This window comes from Corvus kubaryi, unplaced genomic scaffold (genome assembly GCF_017639235.1).
Source record: "Corvus kubaryi isolate FWS band 111438036 unplaced genomic scaffold, C.kubaryi_AGA036_p1.0 37272, whole genome shotgun sequence".
NCBI classification, from domain to species: Eukaryota; Metazoa; Chordata; class Aves; order Passeriformes; family Corvidae; genus Corvus; species Corvus kubaryi.
The window spans coordinates 729,518-747,877 of NW_024581084.1; the positions used below are offsets into that span (position 1 = coordinate 729,518).

At 40.7% G+C, this 18,360-nt stretch overlaps 1 protein-coding gene across 4 annotated transcripts in view; it reads left to right on the plus strand.

Annotated features, from left to right (window-relative positions):
- Positions 1 to 18,360, plus strand: part of CEP112 (centrosomal protein 112) — a 158,596-nt gene that overhangs the window by 124,937 nt on the left and 15,299 nt on the right. For all 4 annotated transcript variants that reach the window (XM_042025497.1, XM_042025499.1, XM_042025498.1 and 1 more), the window contains one exon: positions 16,075 to 16,164. In XM_042025497.1, the coding sequence (XP_041881431.1) occupies positions 16,075 to 16,164 (90 nt within the window). The remainder of the gene's footprint in view (positions 1 to 16,074; positions 16,165 to 18,360) is intronic.

Below are 18,360 nucleotides of genomic sequence, written 5' to 3' on the forward strand. Positions count from 1 at the left end.
GGTGCTGGCTGCTCCACGGATATCAGCAGGAGAGAGTCACTGAGGATTTCAGCTTTATGCATTAAAATGCTCCTGCCAAAATGAGTGTTGACTTTAGAAATCTTCAGATTCCACTTAGAATTTTCTCCAGCTTTATATGTAACTGAAACTCAGGAAGATCAAATATCAAGAGTGGTTTTTAAAAAATGACTGGCTAACGCTTTTGAATGGCAGATCACAGGGAAATAGAAATATCTTTGTTAAACGTAACCATTTTCATAATAGTTGGGCTTTTCTTGAGCGTAACAAGAGAAACCTGGAGAATCTGATAGCTGTGCATGGTAACTATTTACCAATATTTAAAGGCAGGGTAGCAGAAGAATCGAGTGGTCAGTAGCACTCTTAGACTTTTTGAAAGGCATTGCCTTAATTTTCTATAACTGGACTGTTTTTTCCATCCAAAATGAAAATACCTATTGTTTTCTTAGCATTAAAGGATTACTTACAAAGAGCTACCAAAGGAAAGCAGCCAAAGCTGCCATATTCCTGCCACTTTCTTGCGTCAGTGGAGTTGAGAATAAAAGAACTTTCCAAATGACAGTACTGCACTTGAAAAGGGAAAAAGGTCTGTGGCGACTTTTATCTGTATATTCAGTAGATCAGATGGCAAACTCACCCCCAGAGCTGAGCAGGGGAGCAGCTCCTGCCTTTCTCTGGAGCCCTGAGTGATGTGAAGCAGCACCAAGTACGACATCAAAAGGTCCAAATATGCGTCAAGTGTAAAGTTTGGGGTTTTTCAAAACACCTGTCTAATTAGCTCAGCTTGGTGTTTGCCAGCTCTGACTCTGGCTTTCTCACTGTTGTGTGCTCAGCAGAAGTGGCTTTTTCATCTCAGAAATTTGTGTAAGAGGTTAAACCTGCAAACACTGTCACCAAACCTGACCTGTCGGCTCCTCGGTACAAACCTATCCTGTTTCCTTGCAGCATCAATTGCCCCATTGTGCCCAGCTAGAAAAGGTGAGGTGGAGCTGTTAGCCAGATTTTTCTAGAAGGACGAGATCATTTTAATTGAATGTTATTATCAGCCAGTCCTTGTGGTTTGACATGGATTCAAAGTGAAGCTGCTCATCCGCTTAGAGAATGCGTAGGCACTAATGGAATAACCTCAGCGAGTTTTCGGATGCCTCCTTTCTCAGGGAAATTGGTTTGACTTGCCCTTCAGTGGAAATTTTGTGTACTGTTGGCAGCCAAAATAGCACTGGAGTCCAGAAAAAGGAAAAAGTCTATTCTGTGTGTTATTCTCTGCTCCTTTTCCCACTAAAATTTGTACAGTGAATATTTTCTGTTCATACACCTTGTTGCCTTGCAGCCCGAGGAACTGCCTCTATGTGTTCATACAGCACATGTGTTTAAGATGGAAAACTAGATTAGTTTTATTAAAAATATACTTTATTCTTTGAGCCTGTTGCATGTGGATGTGCATTTCCCATCCGTACTCCATCCTGCATTGGAGCATGGGATGCCTTTCCTGGGAGTAGTTCATTGTTGCTGATTCTTGCACCATCATGTCTTGATTCACTGATGAACAGGATCTGAGACAGTAAATATTTGATTTGTTGACCCTTGAAAACATGCATGAGGAAGACTCAGGAGTTGAGGTTTATGGAGAAGACTGTGAACCTCAAGGCTGAAGCTTTTTCTGAAATGTTTCTGTGCAGGCGTCTGTAGTTTTGTATCTTTGGCCTCTTCAGGAAGCCTGACTGATTTATGAGGCAAAGAGAGCTCACCTGTTTTCTTCTTCAGGGCTCTGTCTGTGAAATTTATTCTCAGGAAACTGAAGTAAGTGTTGCCTACAGGATAAAATTTAGGATTTTAAATGAACTTCTTGGCAGCATCCCCTCCAAAACTGCCAGATAACAGAGGAGTGGAAGAGCAGTAAAGCAGGGATGAGTACAACCAAAACCTTACTCCTCTGAGTAAGGAGGACATAACCACTTTTTAACTTCTTCTTGTACCGGTTTGGCCAAATTTAGAAATATACTCTGAGAGAAGGCACAACCACCCTTCCCCCACCAGGTTTGGGAAAAAATAAATTTTCCTCAAAGGAAAGTGAAAGAGATAAAAACTACTTATTTAACAAACACATGGGAAAGGAAAATAATGCTAAATAATAAAATCTCTTGCTGTGGAGAAAAACCTGGGAAAGTGTCAGAGTCCTCCCTTTGGTCTCCTCGAAGCTGGGGCTTGGCCCAGGGCCAGGCCCTTTGTGCCCGGTGAAAAGTCCTCCTGATGTGCTCCGATGTTGAAGCAATCAAGCAGTCCAGTAGAAAAGGAGAAAAATCCGAAATTCCAGGGAAGGAAAAATTTAACTCTCAGTCTCTCTCCGGAGAAAAAAAACCAGCTGAACCACTGGCCAAAAAACTGTCCTGGGAGCAGCAAGCCGGGTGCTTCCTCCCTCCCCTGCCGCAGCGGGGAAAACCCATTGCTATCTGTGTGTGACCTTGAACAAGCTGCAAACTGCTTTGAAAAAGTTTTGCTCAGTTTTTTCCTTCCCCCTCTCAGGCTCAGTTTAGATGCATAGAAAGGCACAGGAATTAATTTCTGGGCATAGGCAGCGATATGGGATACACATCATAAGGTCACCCCAAGACATTTCTGTTACTAAAACTGTCTCTTCCTACTTTTAGTTTAAGCTTTCACTACACTGAAGTCAGTAACTTCTGTTAAATCAACATGTTTTAATAATTAGGAAACCAAATTCTTCAGCACTTACGCATATTTACCTATAAATCGAACTCCTGATACAGCACAAAGAGTGACCTGCAGTGGTGTTGGAACTGCCTTCACCAGCCTGGACAACCAACTGCGAGACCCCAAATTTGTATTTCCAGTGTTGAATTTGTCTCCTGCATTTGGCACCTCCAGAGAAATAAATCCTCAGTGAAAACCCTGGATTGCCAGTTATGAAGAATTCATTAAGATTTGCTGAAGTTCAAAGCAAAAACACCAGTTCCTCACAGGTCAGGGCAGCTCTTTTAATGGTTCCTGCTTTGCCTCCAGCAGCAGCTCATCCCCAGAACCTGTTTATTTTTCTGCCAGGGCTGTTGGCAGGTGAATAGAGTCACATCAGATCACCTCACTTGTATTTTATGCTGGAAACCCATGCCCTGGATATGCCATTTTCCTGGCCCAGCATGGCATGAGATCATGGATTTCGAACCAGGCCATGTTGGCCTTAGAAGACAAAACTTGCAATGCCCTGTTCTCTTCCCTCTTGAGATTTGCCAGGAAGTCCCAGCTCATTTTTGCCCTGGGGTTTGCTGTTTGACAGTTCACACCATCCCAAAGAAATAAAGTCTGGTGTGGGGGTGAAGGAGAGCATCACTCATCGTATCCTGAAAACAGATCAGCTCATCTGTGATACAAAAAGGAGTGGATACAAGTTCTTCTAGAACCAGATCGAGGGAAAACAAACCAGTCCCTTTTCTAGGGAAGTAATTAGTTAGGACATGGCAGAACTAAAACTTCATGCAGATATCCTGTGGTTTAGGAAAACACATCATTTGTGCACTTGCCAAGTGGGCAGTGGTGCTGGTCCAGACTCACAGACTCACAGAATCATTAAGGTCGGAAAAAATCTCTGAGATCATTGAGTCCATCTAGGCTCCTGAGAGTCGCTGTCTCAGGGACACATTTTCATTTCAATAGAAGGTTGTGCTATCTGTCTGTACTAAAATTGTTGAAAAGATGTTAAATCCTGAAGTGCTGTAATGTTTTCCTTTCCATTTTCCACGTGCGTGCCCATGAGCTCCCACCCGTGGTACCATGGTTTGCCTTGGCCTTCTCATTTCTGTTGCCAGTGTGACTCCCTCGTCACCCTGCACCCACCTTTCCACACCAGGATCTAACCTGGAGGAGACCCAGGAAGAGGATGTGCTCACTCAGGGAGGGGTGATGCCCACAGTGAGTGTCCAACCCCCTGCACCCACAGCAGGAGCCCCGGGCACTCTCCCTGCTCTGCTCTCTGCCAGGTTTGTTATGTAAGAAAGGGTAAAAGTACAAACAAGAACACTGAACATGAAAAGTGAGTTTGTTTGCTTACTGAGAAGCCTGGGAGGAGCAGAATGGAACTGTATAAATAAGAACTCAAGCTGACAAATGTTAGGTACCTGCAGGAACACCTGCACCACTGGACCAAGCCAGGACTCTGCAGGCAGCTGGAAGGAGAAATCCAAGATGTGTATTGACACTCTCTGGCTCCTGAAAACAGCTGTATGTGCTGTATTTAAATTCCTCTTACTTTTCTTTCTACTGTCAGTATCATAAATGTCCTTCCCAGTTTTACACTTTTAATTCAGCAAGGTAGAACAGCAATTACTGAAGACTATTTAACAATTTGGATATTATCAGTGGATTTTAACTGTCTGCCTGGAAACAGCTTTGACCACAGCTGTGCTCTGAGCCCCAAGGAGGGACTCCTACCTGATCTATTGTTTTCTTCCTCTTACCAGAGTAACACATCGCTTCTACTCAATGTTTGTGTCTATTTGTAATCATTGTATGGAAATGTACATTTGCAAATCAAGTTTGGTGTTGCTGAGCACTCATTTATGTTTCTAACTCAGCTTTTGTGATGGAAGTGAAAAGCTGATGTCCCTTCTCCATCTCAGCAGAGGCCAAGCTCATTTGTACTTCCCTATCAGACCCTGAACAGATCGAGATTTATGCAACTTTACCAATACAGGAATTCTTTCACGCTGTGCCATATAGTGTTTTTCCTGCAGTGTTTGTCTCAGTTGTGATAAGGGGAAGGTTTTTGGATGCATGAAGTAGCTGTGCAGGTCGGGTGAGAGACGTTAATGTGTAGCTGCACAAATGAGAAACTCATGGCACTTCAGAACCTGATCTGTTTTCTGTTATTTTTAATGCTTTTGTATTTTTAAAGTGTCATCCATATAGGAATATTTGTAACTATTTACATATATATATTTTTAAAAGCTTTGTGTGCTTTTTGGGGGTATTTCAGCTGCCTTGTCAGGACCCTGTGAGTGTTGCTGGGAAGCAAAAGCAGGAGAATATCTTGTGGATGCTTGTTAGATTCACAAGTACCTCAACAGAATTCATGCTGTGTGGGACTGAGGTCCTCTCCTGCCTGTGCATTTTCATGTAAGACTTTTCTGCCAGAAAGATCTGCACACTGAAACAGCAGAGTCTTCAGCTCAAAACTGAGTTGAAACTGACTTAACAAAAAACCCCCACAAACAAACAAACAAACAAACAAACCCCAAAAGCACTCAGTGGAAATCAGATCTGCTTTGTCACAACTGTGATAAGAGCTCTTGACACCCCACTAAAGTGATATCTGAGGCACAGCCATAGCTTTGGAAAGTGTTTTTCTCCTCTCATCTTCTTCCTGGCTTGCCTGTGTATAAATTACACCTTATTCTTACCTATCCTGGAGAAACTGTCAGCACCAAAAGGTCCAGCACAGGCTGTTTGTTTCCTGTTGCAGAGGTGCTTGTGTCAGGAATCTCTCCCAGGAATCCTCAGTCTGATCTTACCAGGGCTGGCTTAGAGGGGCCCAGATCCACTGGAAGCTTGTCCAATAAACCTTGATCTTCAGAGCTGCAACAAGTGTGGCTGGAATGTTTAAATAATTGCTTTTAAGGGAAATAAACCAAATAAATTTAAACTAGGCAAATCCTGATTTTTTTATTGATGATTCCAGTTTAGCTGTAAAGAATACAGCAGAGTTAAAGAAATAAGGTGGTGAGGACTCCCAGAAATGAGTTATGCAGGAATTAGAGCAAAATGTTTTGTATAAAAAGCTAAAAGAAACATTTAAATAGGTCATGGAGCCGGACATTGTTCCTTGCTGTGTGTGTATGTGTCTGTCTATCTAAAATACTCTGCACCAGTTTTATAGAGCTCTAAAATGGAAGGAAAAACTTCTGAAGAAACTGAAATAGATCTTACCCATGTCTAATTTGGAAAAAAAAAGAAGAACTTAAAGGATTTTAGAAATGTTTAGAAACATTGGCATTATGACAGCAAGAATCTCTGTCATAACGTCATATGATTAACTAGATCAGAAACGTTCTGGGATGTTCTGATCAGTTATGTTAATGCCTCTTTTTAAAAGTATAAAGCTAATGCTCTGTAAAATAGATACTTGAAAAACTGTTTTGGTTTTCCTCAGGCTACTGAGATTAGAGTTTCGTAATCTGTTTGACCAGCTGCAGAGGACGTTCTGTTTCATTTTTTCTTTTTAAGTAAATGAGCTTCATCTCAACATGATGAAAAAGTAAAAAAAAGATTCAGGCTTCAAAAATGCTCCGTTTTCACACATACTTTTAAATAGGAGCAACTGCATTGTCATGTCTTGTTGCAAATGTAATTGGGTTGGAGGTCATTAAAGACTTTGAATAAAAGAATTTCCAAGTGTGCATCCTCTCCTGTCAAGAATCACCCCATTTTTGGCTTCCAGACATAATTTTAGCAGATATTACTTTGCTGCCTCTCACATCTCACATGTGTTGAGTCAAGCTTACTCTTGTTCAGTTCAAAAAGCAGTGGTTTGCCTTGCAAGTTAATTTTGTTGATTAAGGTTACTTTGAAAGGTAAAAAGACTTTATTCGATTTCTTTGTTTGTGCCTGTGTGCAAGAAAATGGGTGTTATTTTATGTAATGGGAGAATTGCAGCAGTACCGAGCACTTGATTGCACAAAATAAATAGCTTTTCTTTCATTCTTACTGGGAATCAGATTGGCCTATTGATTAGAAATATCTGAGCCTTTCATATTTCTGTTTTAAAAGAGCATATCAAAATAAGAGGCTTTGTAAGGCCTGTTAGAAATGTTTATATTTCCAGCTCTTTGTGTATCTGTGGTGAGCAATGCATTTTAAAGAGACATTTGTAGAGCACCAGGGGTCTGCTGGAACCTCTGGGCTGGCTCCAGGTGTGAAGTGTCCGAACACCCACTTAAAGTGGCAGTTTACTGATAAACTTGGTTGGGAATGAAGCCCCAGGCGGTGGAAGATTGCCTTGTTCAGCGAGTGATTGATAAATCTGCTTTATCAAGACTCAGGCGTTCTCCAAGTCATTGCAGGAAATTCTGCCTGAACCCCTGATGTTTGTTTTTTGCAGAACTGTTGTTAAGAGTACAGCAAGCAGCAGAACCAGATGTTTTACTGCTTCATTTCTATTCACAATAGCAGTTTTTCACTAGCACGGCATTGACACAATGTTTTAGATGTTCTTGCAACAGAGCATCAAAAATTCAAGAAGTTGCCTGAAAATGTTGAAGCCGACATCAGGTCTTCACAGGAGACCTGCTCGGAGAATGGCAGACTCCTTGCCGTTCCCTTTGATTGCAAAGTGTTTAATAAAAAGCAAATTAGGAAATGAAAATTGTCTTGCAGATCAATCAGGCGCAGCAGTTCCGCCCGCTCAGCATTATCTGTCAGACATTAACCTGATTGGGAATGTTGTATTTTGTATAATAGTCTCAAAATCAGACTGAAAGGTTGACTGAAAAAATACCTGATGTATTTTGTGTGTGCTCTGAGGCTGATAACAAACTCTGCAGTTCAAGTTTTAATAACTCAGGGGGAGCTAAGAAACTTCAAAAGCTTTGTGATAAATGTTTTTGACAAAGTGTCAGCTGAACATTAGGCAGAATCTTGGTAAATCCTCTCATAAGTGGTTTAAAATGGAGTTCTGAACTTTTCCTTCATAAGTGTATGCTTAAGATGTCATGGTATCTTTGGGTTTAAAAGATTCATTTTATCTGGTAAATGTGCACCACTGGTGTTTCTGCCTAAACCTCGGCAAGCGCAAGGGGGAAACAGTTCAGTGCTTTTCTCCTTTCGGCAGCCTCTGCTCTGCTCTTGACCATGACACTCATGCAGGCTGGAAAGAAGGGGAAGCAGTGTTAAAGCAAACTACAAAATACTCCAGGTAAATAAATATTACAGTAAATCTTCCAGCTGACAGGCTTTTGATTGACTTCATCACAACAGCTCCGAAGTGTCCTGGTCATAGACAAAGCAGTGCTTGGCCACGGCAACTGCTTGTTGGGTTTTGTGGCCCATTGAGAAAAGCAGATGAAAGCCAGTTTATTACAGCCTTTGAACCTTGCCTCCTTTCCCTCCTGTCACCTGAGCCACTAAAACAAAGTGAAAACAATTCCCTCCTTGGCTTCCCTTGACAAAAAATGCCCAACTTTACAACTATGCTGCTGTTTTCTTTGAACTGTTATCTCTGCAGGACCTTATGGCATCCTTTGCCTTTCAAAAGAATTGCATTTATAATGTCCTGCAGCGAAGCCCTGACTCAGCAAAATGCTTAAGCCCCTGCCTAATTTTAAGTCTACAAATAGCCCTGCTGGTGCCATCAAGGTGTTTTAGGGATATATCTTAGAATCATAGAATCTTGAAATGATTTGGGTTGGAAAAGACCTTAAAGCCCGTCCCAGGGCACTCCAAGGCCCCATCCAGCCTGGTCTTGGACACTTCCAGGGATCCAGGGGCAGCCACAGCTTCTCTGGGCACCCTGTGCCAGGGCCTGCCCACCCTCACAGGGAAAAATTTCTAATAGGGCTAAAGACTTTGCAGGAAAATTATCTTAAAACTGTGGTCAACTCAACTAGGTATGTACAGAAAATGCTGAAGACGCATCAACATCTTACAGGAGCAAAACAGGGAAAATAGGAATATTGACAATTCCAGGAGTGCTCCGAGAATCTCCTAAAGACACCCAAAATCCAGGTGAAGTCTGATGTGGAAGTGCTGTGGGACTGCTCAGGAGCTAATGCTGATGATCCCAAGTTTATAGTGTACTGCCAGTCAGTCTCTTGGCCATAAATAGTCAAAAATGAAAATGGCTTATGTTAGAGCCTGCCACTCTGCAAAATGTTTGCATATATTTTTTTCTTTTATGTAAAATGACCTGCTTTTTTTCCCCTACTGCTTGAGAGGCTTGGTTCTGTTCCTGGAGTCAAATTATTCCTTTTCTTCCTGAACCCCTTTCTTTCTTCCCATAGTCCCTCAAGGGAAGGATTTGTTACACTTCCCGAGGGCATCTCCTTCTGGCAAATCTCTGAAGCCATAGCCTGGTGCAACAGGGAGCTGCTTGACTGGTGGGGATGGGCAAAGCCCTAGCCTGGAGAATTTTGCAAGATCTCCATTCCCATGTTGAAATGTCAGCAAAATGAGCCAAACTTCCAAACGTGCCATGGTGTATATGGGAGCTCATGTTATTCCAAGTGGGAGTTGATGAATTCTGTGCCTTTGGAAATTATGCCTTTTATCTGATTCCTGACCAAGGAAACATTTTTTTTTCCATAATGGCAGCAGAAAACAGGCAACCAACTCCTGTAGGGACACATTTACAAAGGTATTACCAATTTGCATTTTCATTCTGTGTTGTAATTCATGTTCACCCTTCATGAAATAGTGTTTAGTGGTTAAAATTAAATATTAGTCAGGAAGATTCTAGTAGGACACTGTGAAGAGCAGCTTTTGCAGGTCTTCCCCTTTCCCCCACCCATCCAAGCTGATCCCAATCAGATCCTGGAGTTGGACTGCTGGCAACAGGCTGAGAGATCACTGAAAGGAAAGTAAAATAGGAAAGAGAGATGTCAAATATCACTTAAGGCATTTTAATTTCTGTTCCTGAGGAGCAGTAAAGCCTAAATTTTCTGTACAATCATAATAGCAATTGTAGTGTACCTATAGGATAGAGAAATAATTTGTGTTATTAAACACCATGACTATTTTCTGTGTAAAATAATAGATTTTCTTTCCTCTTGCAGTAATGTTGGCCCCTGCATATAGGTTGTGGAAAACTTTGTTTGCAAAAACAAAGCCATTGTTTTAACAGAAACCACAGAAATTTTGCCTTTCATATTGAATCAGTAGCATAATGAGTAGTGGAGCAATAGTTCAAGATCAAAGGAGACTTCTTGGATATATAGTGTGTTGCAACAACAGCAAAAAAGTTCCCACCAGAAAGGAATTTTGCCATATGTGAGCAGCAAACATATGTATTAGGTTAAAACCAGAAGATTTCCTTTGCTTTGCACCAAAACCAAGAGAGAACTCTAAGTACAGAGGTTTTTGTTTGCAGTGTCATGGGCAAGAGCTCAGTAAAAACCCAAAAAGTGTTGAGGATGCCCCAACAATTTGGCTCAAACATCACTATTTCACTTCTTAAAACACCCTTGTTTTGCTCTGACTCATGGCATTACATCAGTGGTCTTCACAGACATATTTGCCCAATTTATTTATAGTAGTAATAAACCCAGATAAATTTATTTATCTCCATGAAATGTTTTAGCAAAATTAATGATTGTTTTTAAAAATCTGTGATAAATTTGGATGGGATTCTTGGCTGCTTCCTTTGGATAGAATTGTGTTTGACTCTAAATTATGAGACCACTTAATGTAAAGAAGTTTTTGCCCAGACAGCCCATAATTCTGGCTTCATGGAGTGATAAAGATTTTTAAAATTAAATGTTTTAATGACAACATTTTAAAGCATCTCCATGTGTATTTCTGGAAGAAAATTCGCTTTAATTTTTATTAACATTCACGTGGGGTTTTTTTCCCCTCGAACTTCCAGAGATTTTCTTCTCATGAACGGGGAGAGAAAACACATCAATGGATGTAATTTGAATTTAGAAGGCACTTAAAGAGAAGCCTGTATTCAGAATTATTGTTGGCACATGTTTTGAGGATGTAAAGTGGAAGCCTTCTTCTGTGGGCATTAGTAAGGAGATAATTAAGACTACAGTAGGTAATTAGGGTAGCTTTTATTACTGCATCTTTCATTAACTAATTATATTAATTTGGTAACATTTGAAAAATTCTTTGAAGATGAAAAGTGCTAACTCTCACTACCTTTAGTGGTAGCTTTACTCTGCACGGCTCATAAATATCGAGGGCTTTTCTGGATACAGATGCACATCCATGTGCGCAGAGTTGCTGGTACAGCTAATAAAAATTACATATTTCCATTTTAAAAAGGCTCTGCCGTTATCCAGCATAATCTGATCAGGATGAGCAGCGACTTTTTTGCTGGCACTTTCTGTTTCATAGTGAAAGTACATTGGTATTTAATGTTTTTTAGAAAATGTTCCTTTTCTTGAAGGTGTCACTTAGTTATTCAACCCTCAGACCAGAGAGATAAATGGTTGTGATCTGTGACTTCCCATCGATGTGATGGGATCAGGAATCAAGCCTTGTCTACTCTCAGGAACATACAAAAAATAAGAAATTATTTCAGGTTAAAGACAAAACATCACAGCTTTGTAAATAGTTTCTTCACAGTTGTAATCAATACAAAGAAATTAAGAATAGGAATTGTTTCTGTTTATGTAACTCTTCAGAACAGAACTTTCTTTCAGAGAATCCAACACTTTTCAAAAATATCCTGGGGTTAAAGGATAATCAAATCAGTTTTCATATATAAAATACTAAATCCTTCATACGTTCCCGTTCCATACTTGTTCCCGGGATTCTTTGAACTCTTTCTCTTACCAGCTTTTAGTTGATTTAGATTAAGCCCTGTAACTAACACCAAAAATTAATTCCTGCCTTGATAAGGGATTTTGAAATGCTGGCATTGCACCTTTTTGTCTCTTTAGGGCTCCTTGTCAAAACTCTATGCTTTACAAGTTGGTTTTTTTTAAAAAAACACCTTTTTTCAGAGCCTCAGTCTGCCCCTCAGGTATCCCACAGAAATCCATCAACCCCACGTGTGCTGCTCCCTTGGGTCCGAAATAAACTTCATTAAACATTCTGCTGGAGATAATCAATCCCCAGTGGGATAATAGGGGGAATAAAAGGTGCCTACCCAGAAATGCAGTTCAGAGGTTCCTTTCTCCTTCCACATCAGTGTCCAGCGGCTCTGGATCACAGTGACTGGGATGGACTCATCCACAAACTCCACTCCAGGTCCCAGAATCTACCCAGAATATTCCAGCGGTGCCTTCTCAAAGCCGTTACTTTTCCCTTCCATCCTTCCCGGGCCTCTGGATGCTGTGTGTGACCCAAACAATATGATTTTATTTTAGGATCCTTTCCATTTTTAGAAATAAATCAAATGAGTTTTACCTCTCTCCAGCTGTAATTCACCCACATTGTTGCAGTGGAGCTTATTATCTCATTTACATTTTTAAGAGCTTTTCAAAGTGTAGGATATCTGGGCTGGAAAGCAAAACATTTGATTTCTTTGTTCTCTGGCCAACACAAAGCACTTCCAAGGTCAGGTATGGTGTAGACGTTCAACAGCAAACATGTTTACATGGCATCTGAAAGCCCGTTTAACTGAAAAAAAATTAATATTGTCTTTATAAGAGCGCTGCAAGTCCACTTAGCACAGCTGACAGACGGGGGATTCATTCCAAACCTGGAAAAATTTAACTAAATAAGTTACGTTTTGTTTTCTGTTCAGGGGGGAAAAAAAGGCTTAAAAATTGGCCTGGATTTTTATTTTTTCATCCATTTTTCTTCATCTCAGCAGTTATCCATCATAAGCTCTGCTGCTCTTTGGACAAAATGTTACACTTTGAAGCCGTAGAGTAAAAACTGCATTACAAAACAAAACAAAACAAAACATTGTTCAGTTTTACAAAAGAGATGTTCTGTGATGTACCTGGGCTAAGTCCTCTGCTGTTTTTAAGAGTATTCTACATGGCAAAAGCTTCCCTGTCTGGTTCAGAGAAAGATTTGAGGGTTCTGGTAGCTTCAGGAATTGCCATCAGTATTCAGGCTCTGGCCACTGCATATGAGGCCTTTTGAGAGAGAATTTTCAGTGAGATCTTGAAAAAGGTGCATTATTCATGACATCTGTCGTGATCCCTCCTAGAAAATTAAAATCATGGGCAACAAACTTGCTTATGTGTAATTGCTGTTTTCAGAGATAATCACATGCAGGAATCTACAGCGACCATGAGATTTTGATGTTACTTTTTCATTTTGACACAGCTTTGATCAAATGCTGAACTTTTGGTTTTACTTTTCTTGCCATTGTGCTGATAGAATAGCTGGAATACTCAAATGAACATTAATTACTCATGGAATTTATGCAGCACAGAAATAGTCCAAAAAGGGTCCAGTTAAAGGTATTTGTGATTGATCCAAGGAGTTAGTTGAGGTTTTTTGCTATCCCAATACAAAACCTGCCAACAGCCAGTTCTGATGTGATTGGAAAAGTCTGTGAGTTCATACAGTAAATTCTGGTTTGGACAAATGTTGAATGGATAACTGGAAGAGTTGTTAGTTTGCTATACTTACATGCTATAGTAAAAATACCTTCTTTCTAAATTTAAATTTAAGACATTTTCTGCTCTCCTAATGAAATAAAACATGTGTGCTCTGTGCTGGCAAACCCTGTCTAGAGTAGGGGAACCTGACAAAGGCGGTGTTATCTGAATTTCCCAAATTAAATGACTTTCAGATGCATTGCAAACCCTCAGATTTAAAGGAACCTCTCGTTTTATCCTCTGCAGAAGTTTGTTGTAAATAAGAGAAGTAAAAATGGAGATGTGAAGGAAGGAAGGAGCAGGGCACCAGTTCTCTTTGGCACCGTGTGGTTGCTGTCTTTGGCAGGAACAATTTGAGCTCCAGGACCTGCAGATGGGGGTGATACAAATCTGTTCTCTGAAACACATATATATGTACTCACATGTATTTGTACATTTAATTGCTATCTCTTGGCCAGCTTCAAAGTCCTGTTAAGGGTCAAACTTGTTCTTGAGCACAAGGAAAGGACGAGTGATGTGTGATGAGGTTTCCTCTCTCCTTATTTTTCACCAAGCCAGACCATTTGGGCTGGAAAAGCTGGTCCTGAAAGTGCAGGAGAAGATGGGTCATGCTTTGCAGTTTATCCAAAATGTGCTCCAGGAATGTTCCTGAGAGTCATCCTGGGCTGGTTATGAGTGGACGCTTTGGGGTTATGGCAGGATTTTTGTCAGATTAATTGGGTTTTTGGTGATTTTCCTGATACATGGAATTACCCTGCTTGTTACTACATTTCTACATTGCTCATTTTAGCTTTTATGCTTGTTTGTGTTTTACCTCAGAAGATAGATGTACAAAAAGAAAACAAAAAGCCTCCAATTCACACATAATTCCCACATATATTTCATTAATTTGATGCGAATTCCTGGTACTGCAAACCTTGCTGAGTACTGAAGATGGGTTATGCATTCAAAGCCAGGATTTCAGCATTTCTCAGAAGCTGTGATAGCATAAAAGTCCCTGGGCAGATTTGAAGTTCATGCTTGGGTCTGGTTACAGTTTTTGGCATCAGAACATGTAACAGTCTTACAGCTATAAGACTTTAAAGTTAATGCCTGGCATCACTTCAAAACAGCGTGCAAGATCTATCATAAGTAGTCCTCTTATCTCAATAGCAATTTTATCCTGTAAATTATTGGAGAGTACAGTATTTCGGTGCTGTGGAAAAGAGCAAGTCATTTCTTCTGTTAAATCTTTGCACCACGAGGACTTTTAATGATCCTGAGTTGTGCACAGGTATCCTGGCTGCTGGGAGGAAGCAAACATTAACCATATGGTAGGTCCTACAAAGCACCCTGAGTCTGTGGGGTTTTTGTCTCTCCTCTCAAGGGAAAGGCAGGGGCACCAAGGGAGGTTTAGGCTGGATAGTAGGAAAAAATTTCTTCACTGAAAGAGTGGTCAAGACCTGGAACAGGCCACCCAGGGAAGTGGTGGAGTCATCGTCCTTGAAGTGTTCCAAAAACACATGAACGCAGCATTTCGTGATACAGTTTAGTGACCATTGTAGGGTTGGTCAAAGGTTGGACTTAATGATCTGGGAGGTCTTTTCCAGCCTTAATGATTCTGTGATTCCAGGGTGCTCTGCAGAAGGTCTCTGTGCAGCTCAGCTTTTTTAAAAGCATCATTGGAGGTTCCTTCAGTGGCATTTGCAGCATGAGCCCCTTCCCGGGTCCAGCCCTGTGCCGCTTTTCACTGATGGGTATCAATGCCCCGATTTCCTGCCATACAAAAGATAACTCAAAATATTCCCTTTCTGCAGCCACAGCCGCCTCTGTGTTGGTGTCAATCCCCCATCCACATTGTGCACTTTGCTTGGAGTCAGCACTTGCAGTTAACAATGCCTTTATTCAAGCTGACAACATCCCTAAGCTTTTAGTAAATGTGTAAGTAAATGTTAAGCATGTATTCAAACATCCAACAATGAGTGGGAAACTTTAAAAAAAAAAAAATCTTTGAAACTTTCTATTGTTTGTTTGGTGTGTATCTGTTAGAAATAACACAGACTATCAGTTCCTTGGGGCACGCTGTTCCTTTGTTAAGCATGTAACAAAAAGATCAAGGCTCTGAGTGACTGCTGGAATAAAAATAAATATATAAGGAGAACAATCATGACAAAATAAATTTGTGGATTCATTTTATGAGCTTGGTTTAGGAGCGATTACTTCTGAACTAAATAAAGATTGGGTAGTTGTGGTAAAGTGACACGATCATAATATTCCTTTTTTTTATTGCCATTTATACTTCATTTGTAGATCACATGCTAGATTTGACTACAGGGCAGGAGGGGAGCCCCTCATCTCGGCCAGCATCCCATTTCAGTAATATGGAATACATTTCCACTGCAAATTCCAGACATTGTTTTCCAAAGAGAGGATTACTCTGGCTTAGAGAAAAGATTGTTGGTACACTGCAAAACTGCTCCTAGGAAGCTCAGGTTGTACAGAGGGGATGACAACAAAAACCCGGCACATTTGCAAATGCAGATGTTGCAATATTTCCATTTGCCTTCCAGGCTTTGAGGGTATTTATTACATTTTTAGGATGAATACTTGTAGCCTATAATAAGATAGGACTTTTAAGATGTGCCTACTCCTGTTCAGTCAGTGGTCCCACCTGTGCAAAGTAACTTTTTTGAGTGGCCAAACTGCCTCTGTCACATCTTAGCACGAAGTTCAGCTGGACTCAGAGTGCTCCGCTTCTTTCCCCAGCTTGCTGGAAGACGTGACCTGGAAGTTTTGCTGCCGTCCCATGTTTCTCACGTGTGTTTTGCATCCCTTGGTGTTGTTCCAGGCCTTGCAGGACGAGGTGGAGAATTACCGTGGGCAGATTTATGATGCTCAGAGGAGGCTCCAGCGCAACGAGCTCAAGGCCCAGGAGCAGGTACTGGGTGCTGTCCCCATCCCTTGAGCCAGGAGGTGCAACGGTTAAAAATAATACCTTCCATCAAAGCAAAAGCACATATTTTCCTGCAAAATTCCCAGATAGCTTTCTTTTCTGTTTTGTTGGTAATAAAAGAGAATTAAACTGTCTGAACCCTTCAGGCAAATACTTATCTGCTGCTCTCTATTGCAAGTTGGTATTTCAGCTATTCTAGCTGTTAAATGATGCATTTATTTTGAACTGTTTTCAACTGACTGTAGTGTTTTAATAGAGGTTTCTGAGACTATTTGAACCTGTTCTTTAATGGTTTGTATGAAGGGAATTGGAAAATAACCGCTAAAAATGATCTTCAGTCCTGATCTTCTGCATTCATTGTCCAAACATGTCTGTAAACAGTTTCAGATGATTAATAGTGCTAAAATTCTTCTGGACACTTCCAGTGAAGTCAGAGATTATTTAGTGTGCTTTGAGCAGAATAGAGTGTGTTGTTTACAGGCAGTACAGGAACAGAAAGTCAATGATCTGCATTCAAACCAGATTAAATTGAAATATGCAGGAGAATATGCAGCTGATGAATACCTGAATCAGATAGGAATTTATATATTTCTAATACAAATCAGATTTTGAAGCATTTGAGAACTTTATTTGGTGCTGAGTAAACAGTATCAACAGCATGTATCCTACGTGAAGCATTTCTAACTCTATACCTGCAGGAATAATCAGTTGGGGTGGTTATAGAAGAGTAATAGTAATTAATTTCAAGTATTTTTTCCTCAGTTTTTGTTATCCTACTGGCACATGGGAATCCTCTGTCACCCTTGGTGTTTAATTCATGTATTTCCTCTCTGGAATGTCAGTGATGAGCTGTTCCTTTCTGTCCCCCCTCTGCCTCCCAAATCCAGATGTTGGGCCAGGCTCATCCTTAGCTGCAGCGCCTGCAGCACTTGGAGGAGTTCGGTGTAGTGAGTGAGCTGGCCTACAAGCATTGCATTTTGGCTTCAGTCTCCTGGAAAAGAAGGAGGAAAATCAGCTCTTTAATGCATGGTTGTCCCTCCCAGGGAACAGCACTGGCTGCACGCTATGAGGGACATCCTCTTCCAAATTTCTTCATTTTTTATGTTTTTCTTTAGTCTCTGCCACTGCCATTTTGCCTTTTTCTTTTTTTTTTCTGACCCATTTTGAGAAGGATCCAGAAGAAGAAATAAAAAGTGACTCATGAAATACAGAGGTAGAAGGCTGCACATGCAGATTCACAGGGTGGGCCCCCCTTTCTGCCTTCAAGGTTTCCTCCTACATGAGCATCTTCTCCAAACTAACCTACAGAACTCTCCTGTCCAGGCGTAATTAATGAAGAACTAGTTCAGATGGTAACATCCTGTTCCCCAGTATAATGGAACAGGAATGTTATTGAAATTACAGTGTGCTGTCCATCTTTGAGCTTTTCCTGCAGAGTTGTGTTGGCAGATTTGGTAGAGCTCATATCCAAGTTCATCAATGATTTTGTCTCTGCCTTTCATCCATTGGGACTTCCTGAAGCAGCTGGAGCCGCTGAAGCTGGTTTGGTTTAGGTGGCTTCAGTCTATTTTGCAGACAAGCATTTTGGAAGTTGTTATTTGTCTTCTCTGTGACCGGCTAATTCATTAGTTCTGCTTATCTCTCCAGAAGAAAAACGGAAAAGTGACAGCTCTGACATGTTTCCAGTTACTAGGTTTGGCCAGGCTACCTGTAAACATGTTCATCAAGTGTTAACAGTAGTTACCAACTCATCAGCCGATCAGGGAGTTGAAATATTCAGGGCAGTAACTTGCTTTCTGCTTTTACCAAATACTGTGTGAATCAGAATTGTATAAAACATGGAGATTTGTGCTGGTGCCATTACAAAAGCCACTTTTCCAAGCTTTTACATGTCTATAAATAAGGAGGAGAGAGGGTTAAAGAGCTTCTGTTTTTCATTAAAAGCAAAAATCTTGTGTTTTGATTCTATAACAACAACAAACAAATGAATGAGACATGAAAAAACATTTTGTTGTGCTTTTAATTAAAACTAAAAAGCTGTTTCTCGTTATGGCTTGTTGGGTGGTATCTTGGTGCTCCATGTTGGCTGTTTTTCCAGTGCAATGTCCTTATAACTCTTCAGCCTTTAAGAGTGGCTGACAGAGCCACAAAGTTTAACTCTTTGTTACAGTGACCCTCTGG